This window comes from Budorcas taxicolor, chromosome 23 (assembly GCF_023091745.1).
Source record: "Budorcas taxicolor isolate Tak-1 chromosome 23, Takin1.1, whole genome shotgun sequence".
Lineage (NCBI taxonomy): Eukaryota > Metazoa > Chordata > Mammalia > Artiodactyla > Bovidae > Budorcas > Budorcas taxicolor.
In genome coordinates, this window is record NC_068932.1 from 16,982,057 (window position 1) to 17,003,171 (window position 21,115).

Genomic DNA, 21,115 nt, shown 5'->3' on the forward strand with positions numbered 1-21,115 from the left:
GGTTGCTGTACTTTCCAAAATTTTTCAGGGAGGATATCTATGAACATCTGGCCAGTTCCTGTGAACTGTCCCATCTAGACATCACCTCCTATGTTTGTTTACTGCACTGTCTCCAAGAACATGACTCAAATCCTTTCTTTGGAAATAATTTCTCATCCCTGTAGAGCTGACAATGAAAAGCCTAGAGTATTGCATGTGTGTGTGTGTGCATGCTTTCCTCCCAAGCTTTCTGCACTGTCAATAAGATGACTGCCATGAGTGGAGGGGCTGCTGCCCTAAGGCTCCACTAAGCCTCTCATCCATCGCAGCCCCCTGTCTTCTCTTGAACAGACTGAGCTGTGGGCTGAAAATCATTTTGATCCTCCTGTGTCAATATGATTTATGGCACTTCTAGTTCTTGGGATTTTTGCTTCTGGCTTAGACGTGGGGGCAGGAAGATAAGCAGACCCCCAGAGAACTACCTCAGGCTCAGAATTTTGAGACCCTTGAGAGTGTTCCTTGTGGATCTGCTTCTGACCTAAGCACTCAGGGCCAATCCAAACAAGTGGAATCTCTGGGCCCAGCTTCAGCCACATTAGCTTCCTATGAGTAGCAAAAGTTCATTTACATCTGATACCATTTCTGGTGCCTGTTAAACAAATACGACTATTCCCAAGGGTCAAAAAGACAGAGCAGGGGCCTACTGATGCCAGTGCTGAGTGCCTGGATGTTGTTCAGTTGCTATACATTAATGAAGTCAGACTGGTGCTTTTGTCCAAAGCATTTGCACGTGGTGCCTTTAAGTGATTTTTTCCCCTTCAGGGTACAAGTGGAATCATCCGTGAGCCATGCTTTCACTCCGGATATAGAAGGAAAGTAAAGATGAGTGTCTTCAACGAAGGTTCCTGTACCAAGAGATATGAGTTGAATTCTTCATTTTATCCACTCTTTGACGTTGAAATCCGTGGCACTGGACACTTCCAACAATGTCAGCAAAGCATCATTCAACTCTTTAACACCAGTTATTGCCCTTACTCCAGTTGCTCCTTCAATGGGGTTTTCTTACCGCCACTCCAAGGGCAGTTTGGGGTAAGTTTGTGAAATCATGATATACTTGTTAGAATGATTTTGGTTGTAAATTATAGAATATGCGCCTCCAAAGGGTTTAAATAACAGGATTCTTTATCTTCTCACATGGTAATAATCCTTGAGATAGATAGTTCTGGGCTAGTTCTTTAGCTTAACAATATCAGCTTTTCAATTATTTTCTTGGCTTTATTGTGGTGCTAAAATGGCAGCTACTGCTCTGTGCAAAGCCAATGCAGGAAAGAAAGAAGTTTATCTTGCATACATCTCTCTCCAACTCTGCAAAAGTGTCAACAGACATCTTTTTAGATACCATTAGCCAGAATTTGGTAAACCAACCTGTGATAAAGGGGAATGGGTTACCATGGTTGGTTTAGACAATCACTGTTCATTCCCTGGAACCGGGGAATCTTCTTGAGCAAATTGCTTTCCTCTACCAGGTAAAATCATGAATCTGTAAGCCAGATGGTAAGGAATCTGTAAGGCTGTTGAGTAGGCACCCGTTAGAATCTGCCACAGGTGGCGTCTCAGATGTCAGAAGAATCAACAGTTAGATGTCTTAGGTAAGGATATTCCTCTATAAAGACACTTAGGAAGTAGAAACTAAGTAAGTCCCAAGGAAACAAGAAGATAGTGTCATTTTCATTACATCTTGAAGAGTTGGGGGATCATTTGAATCCTGACTCTAAATTCCTTCTTTTCTTCATTATTCCAGAATAAGAAAAAAATTTAAGCAGAGGCTGAAAGAGGTGCCCCTAGATCTACTCATTATTTCAAATGTCATGCGTTGGTCCTGAAGACCAAAAATTATAGTACTCACAGTTTATAAGTATATTGTTCCATTAGCTCCCATCAGCTGAGTTGCTCAGTCATGTCTGACTCTGCAACCCCATGGACTTCAGCACTCTAGACTTCCCTGTCCGTCACCAACTCCTGGAGCTTGCTCAAACTCATGTCCATCGAGTCAGTGATGCCATCCAACCATCTCATTCTCTGTCGTCCCCTTCTCCTCTTGCCTTCAATCTTTCCCAGCATCAGGGCCTTTTCAAATGAGTCAGTTTTTCCCATCAGGTGGCCAAAGTATTGGAGCTTCAGCTTCAGCATCAGTCCTTCCAATGAATATTTAAGACTGATTTCCTTTAGGATTGACTGGTTTTATCTCCTTGCTGTACAAGGGACTCTCAAGAGTCTTCTCCATCACCACAGTTCAAAAGCATCGATTCTTTGGCGCTCAGCTTTCTTCACAGTCCAAATCTCACATCCATACATGACTACTAGAAAAACCATAGCTTTGACTAGATGGACCTTTGTTGGCAAAGCAATGTCTCTGCTTTTTAATATTCTGTCTAGGTTGGTCAAAACTTTTCTTCCAAGCTACCATCAACTGAGTTCTAATTATTGACTAATATATATGTTATCTCAACTACTTAAGATTACATTCAAAGAAACAATAGGCTTTTGTCTGCCTTCACAGTCTCCCTTTTTCAGAAAGTAGATCAGCATGTGAGGAAGGGGGGTTCAACTCCTCTCTCAGACCTCAACAGAAGAGGCTCCTCCAAGGTCTCTTGGCCCAATTCAGTGTCGCAGAAAGAACTTCCTGGAGAAAGCACAGGCCCTGTAGTAACCATACCTGGCTTAAAATCTGGCGTTACCATTTGCGAATGATATGGAGGTCTTCATTCCCTTGGTCTCTGGAAAACAACAATGGGTAAAATCATGGATCCTGCTTACCATGGCCTAGACCACAGTTTACCTGCCTCTCCAGCTTTCTGAGGGAAATACATGACTGCACAATGACTGGCAAGGTAATATTTGGTCATTAGTTGGCTCCAAATACAAATTCAGAACAAACTACACTCTCATCTGGATGCTCCATAGCTGAAATAGGACTGGCTGCCTGTTTTGGGTTTTTCTGAGCCAAATTCCTTGCCTTGGATCTAGCTGCTGGAAGAGAAAGGAGGGTGCCACAAAAGGGAAGAAGGTTGCCAGAGATGCTGGGGACAGCCAAGGGCCCTTTCTATTCTGCTCACTCCTGGGAACTACATTTGAAAGAAAAGGGATATATTATTTTGTATTTGCTTTTTAACTTTTTTGAAACCTTTACCTCCTGAATAACATGGCCCAATTCTTGCTTTCAAGCTTGACAAGCCCTTTTGACTTAGCACAGTTGGGGGTGGAAAGATGGGGGTGAGGGTGGAATGTAATTTGAATGTAATTCCCCCAATCAAGGTAGGACAGGGCTAGAAAAGCATGGATGAGCCTTGAGCTTCTCCTGGTAGCTTTTCTGTTTGGTCCCTTAGTTCCTCAGAGAAAGACCTGTACACTGAAACCACAAAGCACTGATGAAAGAAATTAAGGAAGACACAATGGAAAGACAGCCTCTGTTCATGAAAGACTTAATATTGTTAAAGTACCCATACTGCTAAAAGTGATCCACACATTCAGTGCAATCCCCATTAAAATCTCAGTGGTGTGTTTTACTGAAACAGAAAAAATATATATGAAATTCATTTGCAGAACAAAAGACCATACAAAGCCAGAACAATCCTGAGAAAGTAAAACAAACCGGGAGGTATCAACTTGTGGATTTTAAAATATATTACATTTAATTTAATTTAAGGTGCTGTAATAAAAACAGCATGGTGCTGGCATAAAGACAGGCATGGAACAGAATAGAGTCCTTAAAAAAAAAAAAAACCCACATATATATGATTAACTGATCTTTGACAAGGGTGCCAGAGTACACAATGGGGAAAGAATAATCCCTTCAGTAAATGGTTTCAGGGAAACTGTGTATCAGTTCAGTTCAGTTAAGTCACTCAGTCGAGTCCGACTCTTTGCGACCCCATGGACCGCAACACACCAGGCCTCCCTGTCCATCACCAACTCTCGGAGTTTACCCAAACTCATATCTATCAAGTCGGTGATGCCATCCAGCCATGTCATCCTCTGTCATCCCCTTCTCCTCCTGCCCCCAATCCCTCCCAGCATCAGGGTCTTTTCCAATGAGTCAACTCTTCACATGAGGTGGCCAAAGTATTGGAGTTTCCGCTTCAGCATCAGTCCTTCCAATGAACACCCAGGGTTGATCTCCTTCAGAATGGACTGGTTGGATCTCCTTGCAGTCCAAGGGACTCTCAAGAGTCTTCTCCAACACCACAGTTCAAAAGCATCAATTCTTCAGCGCTCAGCCTTCTTCACAGTCCAACTCTCACATCCATACATGACTACTGGAAAAATCATAGCCCTGACTAGACGGACCTTAGTCGGCAAAGTAATGTCTCTGCTTTTGAATATGCTATCTAGGTTGGTCTTAACTTTCCTTCCAAGGAGTAAGCATCTTTTAATTTCATGGGTGCAGTCACCATCTGCAGTGATTTTGGAACCCAGAAAAATAAAGTCTGACACTGTTTCCACTGTTTTCCCATCTATCTCCCATGAAGTGATGGGACCGGATGCCATGATCTTCGTTTTCTGAATGTTGAGCTTTAAGTCAACTTTTTCACTCTCCTCTTTCACTTTCATTGAAAGGCTTTTTAGTTCCTCTTCACTTTCTGCCATAAGGGTGGTGTCATCTGCATACCTGAGGTTATTGGTATTTCTCCCGGAAATCTTGATTCCAGCTTGTGCTTCTTCCAGCCCAGCATTTCTCATAATGTACTCTGCATATAAGTTAAATAAGCAAGGGGACAATATGCAGCCTTGACGTACTCCTTTTCCTATTTGGAGCCAGTCTGTTGTTCCATGTCCAGTTCTAACTGTTGCTTCCTGACCTGCATATAGGTTTCTCAAGAGGCAGGTCAGGTGGTCTGGTATTCCCATCTCTTTCAGAATTTTCCACAGTTTCTTGTGATTCACACAGTCAAAGGCGTTGGCATAGTCAAGAAAGCAGAAATAGATGTTTTTCTGGAACTCTCTTGCTTTTTTGATGATCCAGCAGATGTTGGCAATTTGATCTCTGGTTCCTCTGCCTTTTCGAAAACCACCTTGAACATCTGGGAGTTCATGGTTCACGTACTGCTGAAGCCTGGCTTGGAGAATTTTGAGCATTACTTTACTAGCGTGTGAGATGAGTGCAATTGTGCAGTAGTTTGAGCATTCTTTGGCATTGCCTTTCTTTGGGATTGGAATGAAAACGGACCTTTTCCAGTCCTGTGGCCACTGCTGAGTTTTCCAAATTTGCTGGCATATTGAGTGGAGCACTTTCACAGCATCATCTTTCAGGATTTGAAACAGCTCAACTGGAATTCCATCACCTCCACTAGCTTTGTTCGTAGTGATGCTTCCTAAGGCCCACTTGACTTCACATTCCAGGATGTCTGGCTCTAGGTGAGTAATCACAACATCGTGATTATCTGGGTCGTGAAGATCTTTTTTGTACAGTTCTTCTGTGTATTCTTGCCACCTCTTCTTAATATCTTGTGCTTCTGTGAGGTCCATACCATTTCTGTCCTTTATCGAGCCCATCTTTGCATGAAATATTCCCTTGATGTCTCTAATTTTCTTGAAGAGATCTCTAGTCTTTCCCATTCTGTTGTTTTCCTCTATTTCTTTGCATTGATCGCTGAGGGTGGCTTTCTTATCTCTTCTTGCTATTCTTTGGAACTCTGCATTCAGATTCTTATATCTTTCCTTTTCTCCTTTGCTTTTCACTTCTCTTCTTTTCACAGATATTTGTAAGGCCTCCTCAGACAGCCATTTGCTTTTTTGCATTTCTTTTCCATGGGGATCATCTTGATCCCTGTCTCCTGTACAATGTCACGAACCTCTGTCCATAGTTCATCAGGCACTCTGTCTATCAGATCTAGTCCCTTAAATCTATTTCTCACTTCCCCTGTATAATCATAAGGGATTTGATTTAGGTCATACCTGAATGGTCTAGTGGTTTTCTCTGCTGCTGCTTCTGCTGCTGCTAAGTTGCTTCAGTCGTGCCCGACTCTGTGCGACCCCATAGACGGCAGCCCACCAAGCTCCCCCATCCCTGGGATTCTCCAGGCAAGAACACTGGAGTGTGTTGCCATTTCCTTCTCCAAGTGGTTTTCTCTACTTTCTTCAACATAAGTCTGATATAACTGTGTATGTCCATATGCAAAAGAATGAAATTGGAACTATATATTACAGCATCCACAAAAATCAACTTAAAATGAACTGAAGACTTTAACACAAGACCTGAAAGTGTAAAATTTCAAGAAGAAAATATAGGTGAAAAGCTTCATGACATTGGTCTTAGCAATGAGTTCTAGACATGACACCAAAAGCCCAGGCACCAAAAGCAAAAATAGATAACTGAAACTACATCAAACCTGAAAGTTTTTGCACAGCAGAGGAAATAGCAGAGTAAAAAAGCAACCTGCAAAATGGTAGAAAATATTTGCAAACTCTATATCAGATGAGAGATAGATTTCCAAATTATATAAGGAATTCTAACAACCCAACAGCAAGAAGAATACTAACTCGATTAAAAATGGGCTAGAGAGTTGAACAGACATTTCTCCAAGGACAACATACAAATGGCTAGTTGGTATATGCAAGGGTGCAGAACATCACTAACAATCTGGGTAATGAAAATCAAATTCACAATGAGGTATCACCTCATACCTGATAGAATGGATATTATCAAAGGAAAAGCAAAAGACAAGTGTAGTGAGGATGTGAAGAAAATGGACCCCTTTGTATATTGTGGATGTGGCCACTATGTAAAGGAGTATGGAGGTTCCTCAAAAAATAAAAAATGTATCTATCATATGATCAAGCAATCTTTCTTTTGGGTGTTTATCTGCCCAGGTGTGGAAACAACTTCAATGTCTATGAATGTTGAAAGAGGAATGGATTTTTTAAATGTGGTATACACATACAACAGAATATTATTGAACATTAAAAAGAAGGAAATCCTGTGACATGAAACAAAAATGAACCTTGAAGACATTGTTGTTCAGTTGCCCAGTCATGTCTGACTCTTTGTGACCCTATAGACTGTAGCACACCAGGCCTCTCTGACCCTCACCAACTCCTGGAGCTTGCCCAGGTTCATTTTCATTGCATCGGTGATGCTATCCACCCATCTCATTCTCTGACACCCTTTTCTCCTTCTGCCCTCAATCTTTCCAAGCATCAGGGACTTTTCCAATGAGTCGTCTGTTTACATCCGATGACCAAATACTGGAGCTTCAGCATCAGTTCTTCCAGTAAATATTCAGGGTTTACCTCCCTAAAGATGGACTGGTTTGATCTCCTTGCTGCTCAAGGGACTTTCAGGAGTCTTTTCCAGCACCACGGTTCAAAGGCATCAATTCTTTGGTGTTCTACCTTCTTTACAGTCCAGTTTTCACAACCATACGTGACCCCTGGGAAGACCAGAGCCTCGACTATACAGACCTTTGTCAGCAGAGTAATGTCTCTGCTTTTCAACATACTGTCTAGGTTTGTCATAGCTTTCCTGCCAAGAAGCTATCATCTTCTGATTTCATGGCATTTGAAGACATTAGCTATGTGAAATTTGCCAGTCACAAAAGGACACATAATGCATGATTCCACTTACATGAGATATCTAAAGTAATCAAACTTACAGACTCAATCAGAGAATAGAATGGTGGTTGCCAGGGGCTTGATGGAGGGGAGAGATGGAGAGTTACTAATCTGTAGGCATAAAGTTTCAGCTAAAGATTAACTTCTAGAAATCTACTGTACAGCTTTGTCCTTCACTGTATACATTAACATTTGTTGAGAGGGTAGATCTCATGTTAAATTTATTTATAACAAAAATGTAAAGTTTACAGTAAAAACTTAAGTCTTTCCTTCCTTCCTGACCCACAATCAGTTCACTGGAGGAAAACACTCTTAATAGTTTTAATTAATAGGGGAGAACCTTTTCAGGCATCCACTATGTATATTATGCTTCCCCAGAGGCTCAGCAGTAAAGAATCCACCTGCAATGCAGGAGACTTGGGTTCAATCCCTGGGTCAGGAAGATCATTGAAGTAGGAAATGGCAATCCACTCCAGTATTCTTGCCTGGAAAATTCCAAGGACAGAGGAGCCTGGTAGGCTATAGTCCATGGGGTTGTGGAGAGTGGGACACGACTGAGCATACACGCGCCTCAGAAATGAGATTTGCCAAGTGTCTCTCACATTCTAGCCAGCGCTCTAGGAATTAGAGAGAGGGTGGTTTTCTGCCATTTACACATTTATAGAGCTCTTCCATGTCCAAGTGCCATGTTAGTGCTGCAGATTCATCTGAGAGGCAAGGCCGATGTGGCCCTGACAGTATGGAGCTGGTGTTCTGGAGGGCAGGCAGACAAGAGACCAGAGATACCGACAAAGCAAGTCAAACTGTGGCAACTGCTGGGGAGAAAAAAAGTACTGTAAGAGGGATTAATAGAGCATCCTAGTCTAGGTGGGTGATTGAAAGATCTCTCTGAAGAGGAGCCAAGGACGTTAACTCCACTAGAGGGAAGAGCAATTATATAACTGAGGGGGAAGAAAAGTTTGGCATGCTTGAAGGCCTGGGTGGCTGGGATGTGGTGGGTGGGTCAGCAGTGGTATGAGATGGTATTGGCCTAGAGGGTGGGGTTAGAACATGCATGGCTTTGAGACATCTGGTAGAATTTGGTCTCTGAAGGCTTTAAGCAGAAGAGATCAAATTTGTTTTTAAAAGATTCCTATGACTGCCAGTTCAGGATGGGTTGGGATAGGACTAGAAAGGTAACATGGGAGACCAACAAGAGGTCATTGCAGTGTCCACACAGGAGATGATGATGGCTTGGGTTAAGAGGATAGAAATAAGACTATACCATGATCTTGTTCTGTAACTGGCATACAATATTTAAAGTGTTGAATTCCCGAGTTCAAAGTATGTAGAGGCTGCCTTTTCCGACGGAGCTCATCTTCCACTGAGGGATGAGCGCACCAGTTCACAAGCTAAATGGTTGTTGATAGCAACCTTGCTTATAGGAAAAAATACTGGAATCAAAGGAATGCTCACCAGTAGGGAGCTGTTGAATGAACTGTGATACATTAACATTGTGGACTCTCATGCAGCCATTAGAATGTTCCCATTAGCCATTAGAGTGATTTTATTTATATATAAATATTCTTTTTCAAATTCTTTCCCACTATAGGTTACTATAAGATATTGAATATAGTTCACTGTGTTCTGCAGTAGCTCCTTGTTGTTTATCTGTTTTATATATAGCAGTGTGTATATATTAATAACAAATTCCTAATTTATCCCTCCCCATCTCCCCAACTCTCCCTTTTTGGTAACCATAAGTTTGTCTTCTGTGTCTTTTGAGTCTGCTTCTATTTTGTAAGTAAGTTCTTTTGCATGATTTCCTTTTTAGATTTCATATATAAGTGATATCATTTGACATTTTTCTTTCTCTTTCTGACTTACTTCATGTAGTATAGTATGATAATCTCTAGCTCCATCCACGTTGCTGCACATGGAATTATTTCATTCTTTTTATGGCTGAGTATGTTTCCATTGTGTATATATACCACATATTCTTTATCCATTCATCTGTTGATGGACATTTAGAGTGCTTCCATGTCTTGGCTATTGTAAACAGTGCTGTTTTGATCTCTGGAGTGCATGTATCTTTTCAAATTAGAATTTTCTCTGAATATATGCTCAAGAGTGGGACTGCTGGATCTTATGGTAACACCATTTTTAGTTTTTTTTAAAGACCCTCTTGACTATTCTCCATAGTGACTACACCAATTTACATTCCCACCAACAGTATAGGAGAGTTCCCTTTTCTTCATACCCTCTCCAGCATGTATTATTTTTAGTGATGGCCATTTTGACTGGTGTGAGGTGATTTTGATTTGCATTTCTCTAATAATTAGCAATACTGAGCATCTTTTCATGTACCTGTTGTCCATCTCTATGTTTTCTTTGGAGAAATGTCTATTTAGGTCTTCTGGCCATTTTTTGATTTTTTTTTTTAATATTAAGCCTTACATTTGTATATTTTGGAAGTTAATCCCTTTTTGGTCACATCATTTGCAAATATTTTTCCCAGTCTGCAGGTTATCTTTTTGTTTTGTTTATAATTTCCTTTGTTGTACAAATGCTTTTACATTTTAAGGTCCCATTTTGGTTATTTTGGGTTTTATTTCCATTACTCTAGAATGTTTTCCTTTTAACTCACTTTTAAACTTTTTATATAGTTTTCACATATTATGATGATTTTTTTAAACTTTTAAGTTGTGCCTAGCTCGTGATAGACCTGCAAAAAGTATCTGTTAAATAAACATTGGCTATTTAAAGAAAGTACTTGTACATTATAAAAATAGGCTCAAAATTGCATAAATAAAAAGAAAAAACTACCTTATAATTTTGCTAGAGATCACTCCCATTACCTCTGTGTAGAATTTTCCAGGCTTTATTTATTAAAAATTCATACATAATAGCTTTTTAAAGATGGGATTTTTCTGACCTATTCCTCTCTCTTTTATCTTCTCTTTTCCCTATCTTTCTTTCTCCCTGATTCTCTTTCTTTCTCCCTGATTGTAGAGAAAATTAGCTACCAAACAGCTCAGAAATGCCTGTCAGTGGCAAAGTGACACCTTCCAGGAAGGAAGCAGTTCCTGGGTCTGGAATATCACCTGATCGATGATTTAACCTCAGAGATTTCTAGGCACTTTCCCTAGGGGTTTGGCCTTCTGGAGAGTGAATCAATGCCCCTCTGTGTTGGACACTGCACCAAACTCGGCACCTTTCTCTTGTAGGCATTTTCAGCTTTTTACTATGTGATGGAGTTTTTAAACTTCACATCACAGGAAACAACATCTGTGGAAAAGTTGACTGAGAAGTTGGAGGAGTTCTGCGCTCAGCGTTGGGAAGAGGTAAGCAACTGGAAACAGCAGCTGTTATCATTGTTACCGTTGCCCTGTGCCCTTGACAGAAGGGAGGACGTGAGTCTGCTCTTCAGGTTGTGCTAATGTGACCAAGATCCAACACACGTGTTAGAGAGGCCCAGACGGTACACTCAGTTAGGGATAAACTCAGTGGCATTCCATGATAACTGGCCATACAATGGATTAAACAAAAAAGGTCTTAATGATTTTCACCTAGTTTGAAGTATGGCAATAGGCAGTTGCTGGCATGGGTTCAACAGGTTGACTATCTTCAATCATTCTTCGGTTCTTGTTAGGCCTCTTTCCTCATGGAAACAAGGTGTAGCTTCAGCGATCACATCCAGATACATCAGTTCCTTTTTACAGGAAAGCAAAAGCTAGCCCAGAAGCTCCTTAGTAGTCTTTCCTCTTACATCTCATTGGCCAGGGCTGGCTGAGAAAGCAGGATGCAGGATTTTACGAATGGCTTCAGTCAGTTCAGTCGCTCAGTCGTGTCCAACTCTTTGCAACCCCATGAGTCGCAGCACGCCAGGCCTCCCTGTCCATCAGCATCTCCCAGAGTTCACTCAGACTCACGTCCCTCAAGTCAGTGATGCCATCCAGCCATCTCATCCTCTGTTGTCCCCTTCTCCTGCCCCCAATCCCTCCCAGCATCAAAGTCTTTTCCAATGAGTCAACTCTTTGCATGAGGTGGCCAAAGTACTGGAGTTTCAGCTTCAGCATCATTCCCTCCAAAGAAATCCCAGGGCTGATCTCCTTCAGAATGGACTGGTTGGATCTCCTTGCAGTCCAAGGGACTCTCAAGAGTCTTCTCCAACACCACAGTTCAAAAGCATCAATTCTTCGGCGTTCCGCCTTCTTCACAGTCCAACTCTCACATCCATACATGACCACTGGAAGAACCATAGCCTTGACTAGATGTACCCTAGTCGGCAAAGTAATGTCTCTGCTTTTCAATATGCTATCTAGGTTGGTTATAACTTTCCTTCCAAGGAGTAAGCGTCTTTTAATTTCATGGGTGTGGTCACCATCTGCAGTGATTTTGGAGCCCCCCAAAATAAAGTCTGACACTGTTTCCACTGTTTTCCCATCTATTTGCCATGAAGTGATGGGACCAGATGCCATGATCTTCATTTTCTAATGTTGAGCTTAAGCCAACTTTTTCACTCTCCACTTTCACTTTCAGCAAGAGGCTTTTTAGCTCCTCTTCACTTTCTGCCATAAGGGTGGTGTCATCTGCATATCTGAGGTTATTGATATTTCTCCTGGCAATCTTGATTCCAGCTTGTGCTTCTTCCAGTCCAGCGTTTCTCATGATGTACTCTGCATATAAGTTAAATAAGCAAGGTGACAATATTACAGCCTTGACGTACTCCTTTTCCTATTCGGAACCAGTCTGTTGTTCCATGTCCAGTTCTAACTGTTGCTTCCTGACCTGCATATAGGTTTCTCAAGAGGCAGGTCAGGTGGTCTAGTATTCCCATCTCTTAGAATTTTCCACAGTTTCTTGTGATCCACACAGTCAAAGGCTTAGGCATAGTCAATAAAGCAGAAATAAACGTTTTTTTGGAACTCTTGCTTTTTCGATGATCCAGCAGATGTTGGCAATTTGATCTCTGGTTCCTCTGCCTTTTCGAAAACCATGTTGAACATCTGGGAGTTCATGGTTCACGTATTGCTGAAGCCTGGCTTGGAGAATTTTGAGCATTACTTTGCTAGCGTGTGAGATGAGTGCAATTGTGTGGTAGTTTGAGCATTCTTTGGCATTGCCTTTCTTTGGGATTGGAATGAAAACGGACCCTTTCCAGTCCTGTGGCCACTGCTGAGTTTTCCAAATTTGCTGGCATATTGAGTGGAGCACTTTCACAGCATCATCTTTCAGGATTTGAAACAGCTCAACTGGAATTCCATCACCTCCACTAGCTTTGTTCGTAGTGATGCTTTCTGAAGCCCACTTGACTTCACATTCCAGGATGTCTGGCTAGATACGACCAGCTTAGGGCCCTAGATCCACGACGAGCTACCTCTTGGAGCTGAGCACATTGTCTTCCACTACTTCCCTTAACCCCCGAGGAAGACAGGCAGTTCACAGAATCTGCCACAGACACCACTGTGGTCAGACCATTTTTCCATCAGACAGGTTCAATATATATCCTGCTTATGATAGAAGCACAAGTTTTTTTCTGGTCTGAGGCACTGAGTCATTCAAGATCCAGTGCTACCTGGTGAAAATTTCCAGGGACTCAAGAGAAAGATATGGAGTTTCAGTTCAGTTCAGTTCAGTTCAGTCGCTCAGTCATGTCTGACTCTTTGCAATCCCATAAATCATGGCACGCCAAGGCTTCCATGTCCATCACCAACTCCCGGAGTTCACTCAAACTCATGTCCATCGAGTTGGTGATGCCATCCAGCCATCTCATCCTCTGTCGTCCCCTTCTCCTCCTGCCCCCAATCCCTCCCAGCATCAGGGTCTTTTCCACAAGTCAACTCTTCGCATGAGGTGGCCAAAGTATTGGAGTTTCAGCTTTAGCATCAGATCTTCCAATGAACACCCAGGACTAATCTCCTTTACGATGGACTGGTTGGATCTCCTTGCAGTCCAAGGGACTCTCAAGAGTCTTCTCCAACACCACAGTTCAAAAGCATCAATCCTTTGGTGCTCAGCTTTCTTCACAGTCCAACTACGAGACCACTGGAAAAACCATAGCTTCAACTAGATGGACCTTTGTTGGCAAAGTAATGTCTCTACTTTTCAATATGCTATCTAGGTTGGTCATCACTGTCCTTCTAAAGAGTAAGCATGTTTTAATTTCATGGCTGCAATCACCATCTGCAGTGATTTTGGAGCCCCCCAAAATAAAGTCTGACACTGTTTCCACTGTTTCCCCATCTATTTGCCATGAAATGATGGGACCAGATGCCGTGATCTTAGTTTTCTGAATGTTGAGCTCTAAGCCAACTTTTTCACTCTCCTCTTTCACTTTCATCAAGAGGCTTTTTAGTTCCTCTTCACTTTCTGCCATAAGGGTGGTGTCATCTGCATATACTCTGCTCTAAAAAAACCAGATCATCTAGGAGTGGCTAAAAACAGCAGCTGTTTTAAGTCGACACTGTTGCAAAATGCATGGTTCTTTCATTCTGAAGATATGTGATTAATTGAAAATGAATGCTGTTCTCTTGGGCACTGACAACCGAGGAAGGAAGATTGTACAAGAGCCTGGACATTTGGAATTTTCTCTTAAGTATTTTGTCTGAGTTGCGACATGAAGGAGGATATTCAGGGCTTTCAGAAAGAGCAGTTCAGATATGCCTCAGCCCTTTACAAGAGGGGAGGCTTTTTGCAGCTGTTGGTGATCTGTGGAGAAAGACGAGCATCTTGGATTCTTGAGCAAAATGCTTCCTAAACTGGGTTCCAGAGCAGTGTTTGTTGAATGTAACTGTGCCAACTCACTGGAAAAGACCCTGATGCTAGGAAAGATTGAGAGCAGGAGGAGAAGGGGAGAAAGAGGTTGAGATGGTTGAATAGCATCACTGACTCCATGGACATAAGTCTGAGCAAACTATGGGAGATAGTGGAGAACAGAGGAGACCGGCGTGCTGCAGTTCATGGGGTTGCAGAGTCAGACACGACTTAGTAACCGAACAACAACAAAGGGCAGGAAGCTGGGATAGAGTCAGGACTCCAACCCTAGTTCTTTTGATTCTACATGTTGAAATGTCTTAATAAGATCAAATTTTCCCCGCACTTAAAGATCTGTAAGATGAAAATACAGATACTATATTTATTGAATAAATGTGTGTATAAGTGGACAAGCTCATTAAACAAAAATTAATGATTTCTTTCATGTAACATTTTTTCAGTTTTGAATATATGTGGAAAATGTTTCACAAGGGATGAAAAATATAGTAAAATCCCGTGTTACTGAACCTATTAGACTGCAGAAACTAGATTTTTTTTTCCTCCTGGAGCATTTATTAATGTGTCATAGAACCCTGTGGAGGAAAAGATTCCTTAACAGACCTTAAAGTATGAACCCCTGCACCTGTGGAAGGCGTGCAGCACCATTCCCAAAGCCCTCTGCAGAGGCCAACCCTCAGGCCCATGTGAGCTGGGGCTTTCTACTCCCTTGATCCGCTCAACAGTGAACATGACGGCTATCGAGAAGGGCCTGTTGTACAAGTAAGACGTTTTCTTCACTTTGCTTCCAGGTGGAGAAGAATTTTGGTGATGTGAAGGAGAAATACCTGAGTGAATACTGCTTTTCTGGCACCTACATCCTGGCTCTCCTCCTGAATGGCTATCATTTTACAGCTGAGTCCTGGAAAAATATTCACTTCATGAACAAGGTTTGTTGGGTTAAAGGGGAAGTCGGGTGGTAGTGACTGAGAGAGCTTTGAGTTTGAAAGAGGTAGGAGTCAGCCTTATTTAAATTTTGGCCCGATGTCCTGTTCTGCCACCTCACCTCTAACCCAAGCTGGCATTTTGTGCTTGGCATGTTGACCAGCCAAGTTGTGGGCATCCTATCTAAGGAGGTCTACTTACATTCTCAGCCTCACCTTTCTGCTCATATAACAATGACTAACCCTTTATAAGATAAAATATAAGATATTAAAGTAATATAACAGTATTTCAACAGCCACAGTGATTCTATGTGCTGGCTTCAACATCCATCCCAAAGGCCCCTTCATGAATCCAGAAAGGATGATCATGGTTTCTTGTAAGGGGTGAAGGCCTTGTTAGTTGCAGCTTTAAGAATGACCAATCTGAAAGCTCACTGTGAGGAATGAGAGGAATGACTGTGCATGGGGGCCTTTGCTTAAGAAATCAGGCTTAGCATAAGCCTTAAAGAAGCAACCTCATGGCTGTGCATTACCAAAGCATCACCTGCAGGCATTCAGGCCTGGAGCAACATTTACATTGGCAGTGAGACACATGAACACACTCGTCCCTGATGAAAAGTATTCAGGACAGTGTTTCTCTACCTTTTAAACTCATACCAATTAATGGCAAAAACAATTTACCCCTTTATTAAATATGGTGACTTCAAGCAAAACAAAGCATTAAGGCCGAGGACTGTGGTGGCCGTGAAAGTACCAGTTTCACCACACTCTTGTCAATATTGCCTTTGCTAATTTGAATCTTTTCCTCGTTTTAACATCCAAGTTTTCCTTCTGTCCCATCATAGTTTGTCTGTTTGAGAAAGATGTCTATGTCAGACTTCTATTCTCTGAGGTACAACTCTGATCTGTTATTTCTAAACCCTAGGTGATAACTCCAGTAACTCTGGAGGCTTCTTTGACACAGGCAGTCAGACAAAGTTCCAGTTTCCCATAAAAGGAAGTGGGCATTTTACAAATTATTAATTCCTAGTACTGGTAAAGGCGTAGGGGAGAGGAGCATTTCACATGATATTGGCTGGGATGTAAGCTGGCATAACCTTTGGGAAGACTGTTTTGGCAACAGGTGCTAGAAGCCTTCAACATCACTTTGTCCAACTACTCCATCTCTAGGGTTTATAAATAATTGAATAAAGTGAGTAAAAATGACCATATAAGGTATTCATACCAGTGATGATGCTGCAGAAATCCCTTAAGAGATGTGGGATAATATTTACCAAGAATTGTTAAGTGAATTCTACATGCAATTTAATTCCACTTTTTTTCTGTGAAAAACATGCACAGAGAGATTGGTAGGATATAACACAAAATGATAGTAACAACAACTCCGAGTGATGAAGCAGAGGTGGTTTTATCTTCAAAAAAAGAAGATATCTGTACTTTGTGATTTTCCTACCATGACTATATATAACTCATGTAATAGAAACATTTCCACAATTATTTATTATTCACAGACTACCTATATTTCAATACATTTTAAGGTGATTTGAAAATATCCCTAGGAAGATGGCAGGGTTGGAGAATGTTTTTTCACTTGAGAATAATCCTTTCTCATGCATACGCAATGTCTTTGAACATCCGTCGAGTAAGACTGACTTGATGGGGATTATTCCCCAGGTTTTCCCCAGTTGAATTATAACAGAAGCCCTGGTTTTGTATGGATTAGATTCCTGGGCCTGACATGGTTGTAGAAGGACAGGGACAGTCATTAATCTCTCATCTTTTCCCTGCTTCCGGTCAGCCTCCAGCCCCCTTCCCCACCTCACCCACCCACATTCACACAAACAGCAAAAGAGGAATGCAAACTTCCAAAGGCCTAATTTGAATTAAGTTCTTCTTGGCAGGAGACCTGAGCCATCATTCACCAAATTCTTCTCTGAATTTGAGGAATACAGTAGTGAGGCCCCACACTCTCCTAATCACTTGCTCCTGTCTCCTCACAGCCATATTCCCAATTCAAAATATAGAAGGAATCCCTTTAGAGAACCGAACATGGTGCTTTTACTTCCTAGTGGTTCAGTGTTACAGGTAGGGTTGAATGAAAGCTCATTTAATCCTCAAACCAGAAACAACACTTTCCCCACTGTTTGCAGGTCCGGAGCACCAGCGTTGGGTGGACTTTGGGCTACATGCTGAACCTGACCAACAAGATTCCAGCTGAGCAGCCATTGTCCGCACCCCTCCCCCACTCCACCTATGTCTTCCTCATGGTCCTCTTCTCCCTGATCCTGCTTGCAGTGATCATCGTAGGCATAGTTGTCTTTCACAAGCCTTCGTATCTCTGGAAAGACATGGTATAGCAGGAGCAGCTGAAATCTTCTGGCTGGAGTGAGAAAACTTGCCCAGGAAGCACTTTCCTCCACAGTGGTGCACAAGGTCACCACTCTTGCTCACCAAGGCCAGTCTTAACCAGCATGAGGCTTCTTTGGCTTTTGCTAAAGCCTCTCCGTGGGAGGTATTCACCACCTCTGCTTCAAGGACTTCCTGGCAGACACTGTCTTTTCTGTGAGTCTTTCCAAACTTCTCCCCTTTCTCTTTTGTACTCTCTGTGTGGGTCTTAAAGATCTGCCTCCTTTCATGATCATTGCTTTATAAAAGAACAATATTGACTTTGCCCAAAAGAACTGAGAATCTTGAGTCCTGTGCTGGGAAGCTGCCCTGGCTAAAAGAAGAATCTTGGGAACTAATTTAGTTGTGATCTTACAGACCTGTTTCCCATTTATTAAGAAAGCCATACAGTGCCTTTGGAGAAGACAGACACACACCCAAGACCAGCCTGCCCTTTCATGGGAAAATTTTCTAGACTAAGCAAATGTGTGCTAGGGCAAAAGAGTCTTGCAAAGGAATTTCTGTGCTTATGCAGTAATAGTTAATCCAAGCCAAAAGAGGGTTTTTGCCTAAGTCACATATTCCTGGGTGATGCCAAAAATGATACAGAGTGGGACACCCATACCAGAGATTATTTTAAAAGCTGCTGTACATATATATATAGGCATTCAGATATCAGGGCATATTATTTAGTTAGGTGTACACATGTCAGGAAGAAAAATACAGTGGCAACATAAGGTTGGAAAAATGCGTCCTCCAAAACATCTCCTGGGGTTGGTTTTCATTGTGGTAAAAGGCACAGAACCTAAAATTCACCATTATAACATAAACAGTGTAGTGGCACTTAGTACATTCACAGTGCTGTGCGACTGTCATACTATCCAATTCCAGAATATTTTCATCACCAAGAAATTGGTCAGGTATAAGATCATCCTGAGGTAGACATGAACCATCAACCTTTCCATTTTGCTAAACATGCTAACCACAAAGATGCTCCCTGAGATGCTCACTAAAGCCATGCTATATCTTACTGTCCCAGGATCTAATTTAGTGAGGGAACTTCATGAGTGAGAGTGGCATGCCTTTTTGGTGTCATGGTATTTACACAACAAAGTGTGCCAGGAACCACATCTACAAGTATTACTGCTGGTTCTAGGTACTTTTGCTTTAAGCATCTTTGCCATAGACATCTTTGCCACAAGCACTTGTGGCCACATTTTCACTGTAGTAATTGGCTTGGAAGCAATTTTGCCATAAAATATAAAATAATGGAAAATAAAAGAGGGGCAATTAAAGGACACAAGGAAATGAATAACAAAATTCAAGACACTATGAAATATAAAATGTTTGCGTACATTTAAAATGTGTGTAGATTCATGGCAATACTGTACAAATAGCTTATTTTATTTTGCAGGTTGTACCTAAGCACTTGTCTTCCAAGTCTTTCATTCATAGCATTTTCTATGGGGTTTATTTTTTTGGCTCATTGGTTTGTCTCCTCATTCTGCATCATACTTTTTCTTGTTCACTAAAATTTCTTCCTTCATAAAGAGTGATGTAAGTTTCCAAGTACTTAGAGGCATCTTTGTAACTGAGCTTTGTGCTGTGCTGTGAAAGCTTCTACACAGCTGTTGTTTGCTCTTGGCATACTATCACGTGTCCGTTGACAGACATTCCAAAGTCATGTGGGAAACGTGGGTTTCCCTCTCCACCTTCTAGGACTGTGGCCTCTTTCTCCTCCAAAGTAGTGTTTCAAAATAAGAAACCAACTCTTGGGACAAATCAGTGTCATATGCCAGCTGAATAAAGCCATCGATAATGTTGCCAACTAGAAGAAATGCTAACACATTTTAACCGGTTGAAACCAAACTGTCAAACCAAAAACTCTCACCTCGGTTATTTTATCTTTCACGGAGAATGTGCCTTATAGGCAATGAGTTATTTGATGAAAATGTTTGCCGCAAAAACGCTTGTGGCAGAGGTGTCAATGGCAAAGATACTTATGGTGAAGGCGCCTAGGACCCATTTCAACATGTAATTAATATGTAATTAATGAGATTTCTTATTTTTTAATATTAAGTTTTTGAAATTTGTTGTGTATATTACACTTAGAGCACATCCTAATCAGGACTACATTTTAAGTGCTCAATAGCCATGTGTGACTAGTGGCAACCATATTAAACAGCACATATCAAAAAGTACATTCAAAGCTAAAAAACCCAGGCAATGTACTTTGTCTTTCATTGGTGGGGCGGACTTCTTTAAACAGCTATAGATGCTGTAACATCCTTGCTATTATTTATTATATATGAAGTTTAACATTATCCTTAGCAAGCTTTTAACGTCCCAGCTCAGAATTTCACATTATTCCTCAGGTTTTGTTGCGTTTTTTTGTGACAATAGAGATGCCTGTCATTCAGACCAAGATGCTTGATGACTAACCCTAAACTTTAGAAAACTTAATCTGGATTTAAAGATAATACAAGATAATTTGGATGCTTATATTCTATAGTCAAAGTGTAAATTTGAATATTAAAAAGATTAGTCTCTTAAGAGCTCACAAAGTTTACCATATAATAGTAAAATTACTATTAAAATATATTTTCATGTATTGTTGGTTTGAAAGATGAGTTGAATTTCACCAAAACGGTTTCATCCCTCTCTGATTCAGAGTCTGATAATTGCTATCTTGTTTGAACATAACAAGTTGCTCACAATTAGCCTGCACTAGCCAGGTATTTCAGTTTGTACTAGTTTTTTCTTTAATCTCTTATAACGACCTCAAAATTTCAGTGGCTTACCACAGTAAACATTGATTTTCATGTTCATGGGTCTCAAGTCAGCTAGTATCTCTATTTCCGGCAGTAGGTCAAGTTCAGGCCTGCTCCATGTATCTCCCACTCTTGTCTGGTGGCTTCCTGAGCCATGTTCTGAGTAGAAGGGACATGAAACGGACAGAAAATGCAGGATGCCTCTTCAGGTCTTGGCCCAGACTTGACCCTGTCACTTCCATTCACATTCTACTGACCAAAATAAGTCATATGACCAACCCCAACTTTACCAACTGAAGAAACACTGGGAAAAATTGCAGAGTCATATGGCAAAGGACATGAATGACTAATTGTAACAGACAATGCATGAAACACTGGGCACAATGCTTCAGTCTACCACAGCTTCTCATTACCTAAAAAGCATGTTCTCCATAAACTGAAACCTACTTATCTTGCCAAAGAATATCCTTTAAAAAATGTCATTTCTTCCAAAACATCACCAATTCCATCTTCTTTCCACAGCCTTAACCAGGATGCTCTGGCACCTCCCACATCAGTCTCACATTCTCCAAAATGACAGATTAACTCAGAGACCTTCTATTTATTTTCCTTATATGTTTAAGACAGTGTATAGTTAACTACTCAAGTTTTTATTTGCACAAGAATCTAATACAACTGAACATAATTGGTTTA

General features: G+C 41.3%; 1 protein-coding gene across 1 annotated transcript in view; it reads left to right on the plus strand.

The window, feature by feature from the left end:
* The window catches only part of ENTPD1 (ectonucleoside triphosphate diphosphohydrolase 1), a 95,641-nt gene extending 78,018 nt beyond the window's left edge, over nt 1–17,623 (plus strand). The window contains exons 7-10 of the mRNA XM_052661067.1: nt 802–1,068; nt 10,797–10,913; nt 15,135–15,272; nt 17,417–17,623. Coding sequence (XP_052517027.1) covers nt 802–1,068; nt 10,797–10,913; nt 15,135–15,272; nt 17,417–17,623 — 729 coding nt within the window. The remainder of the gene's footprint in view (nt 1–801; nt 1,069–10,796; nt 10,914–15,134; nt 15,273–17,416) is intronic.
* Nucleotides 17,624–21,115: the final 3,492 nt, after the last annotated feature.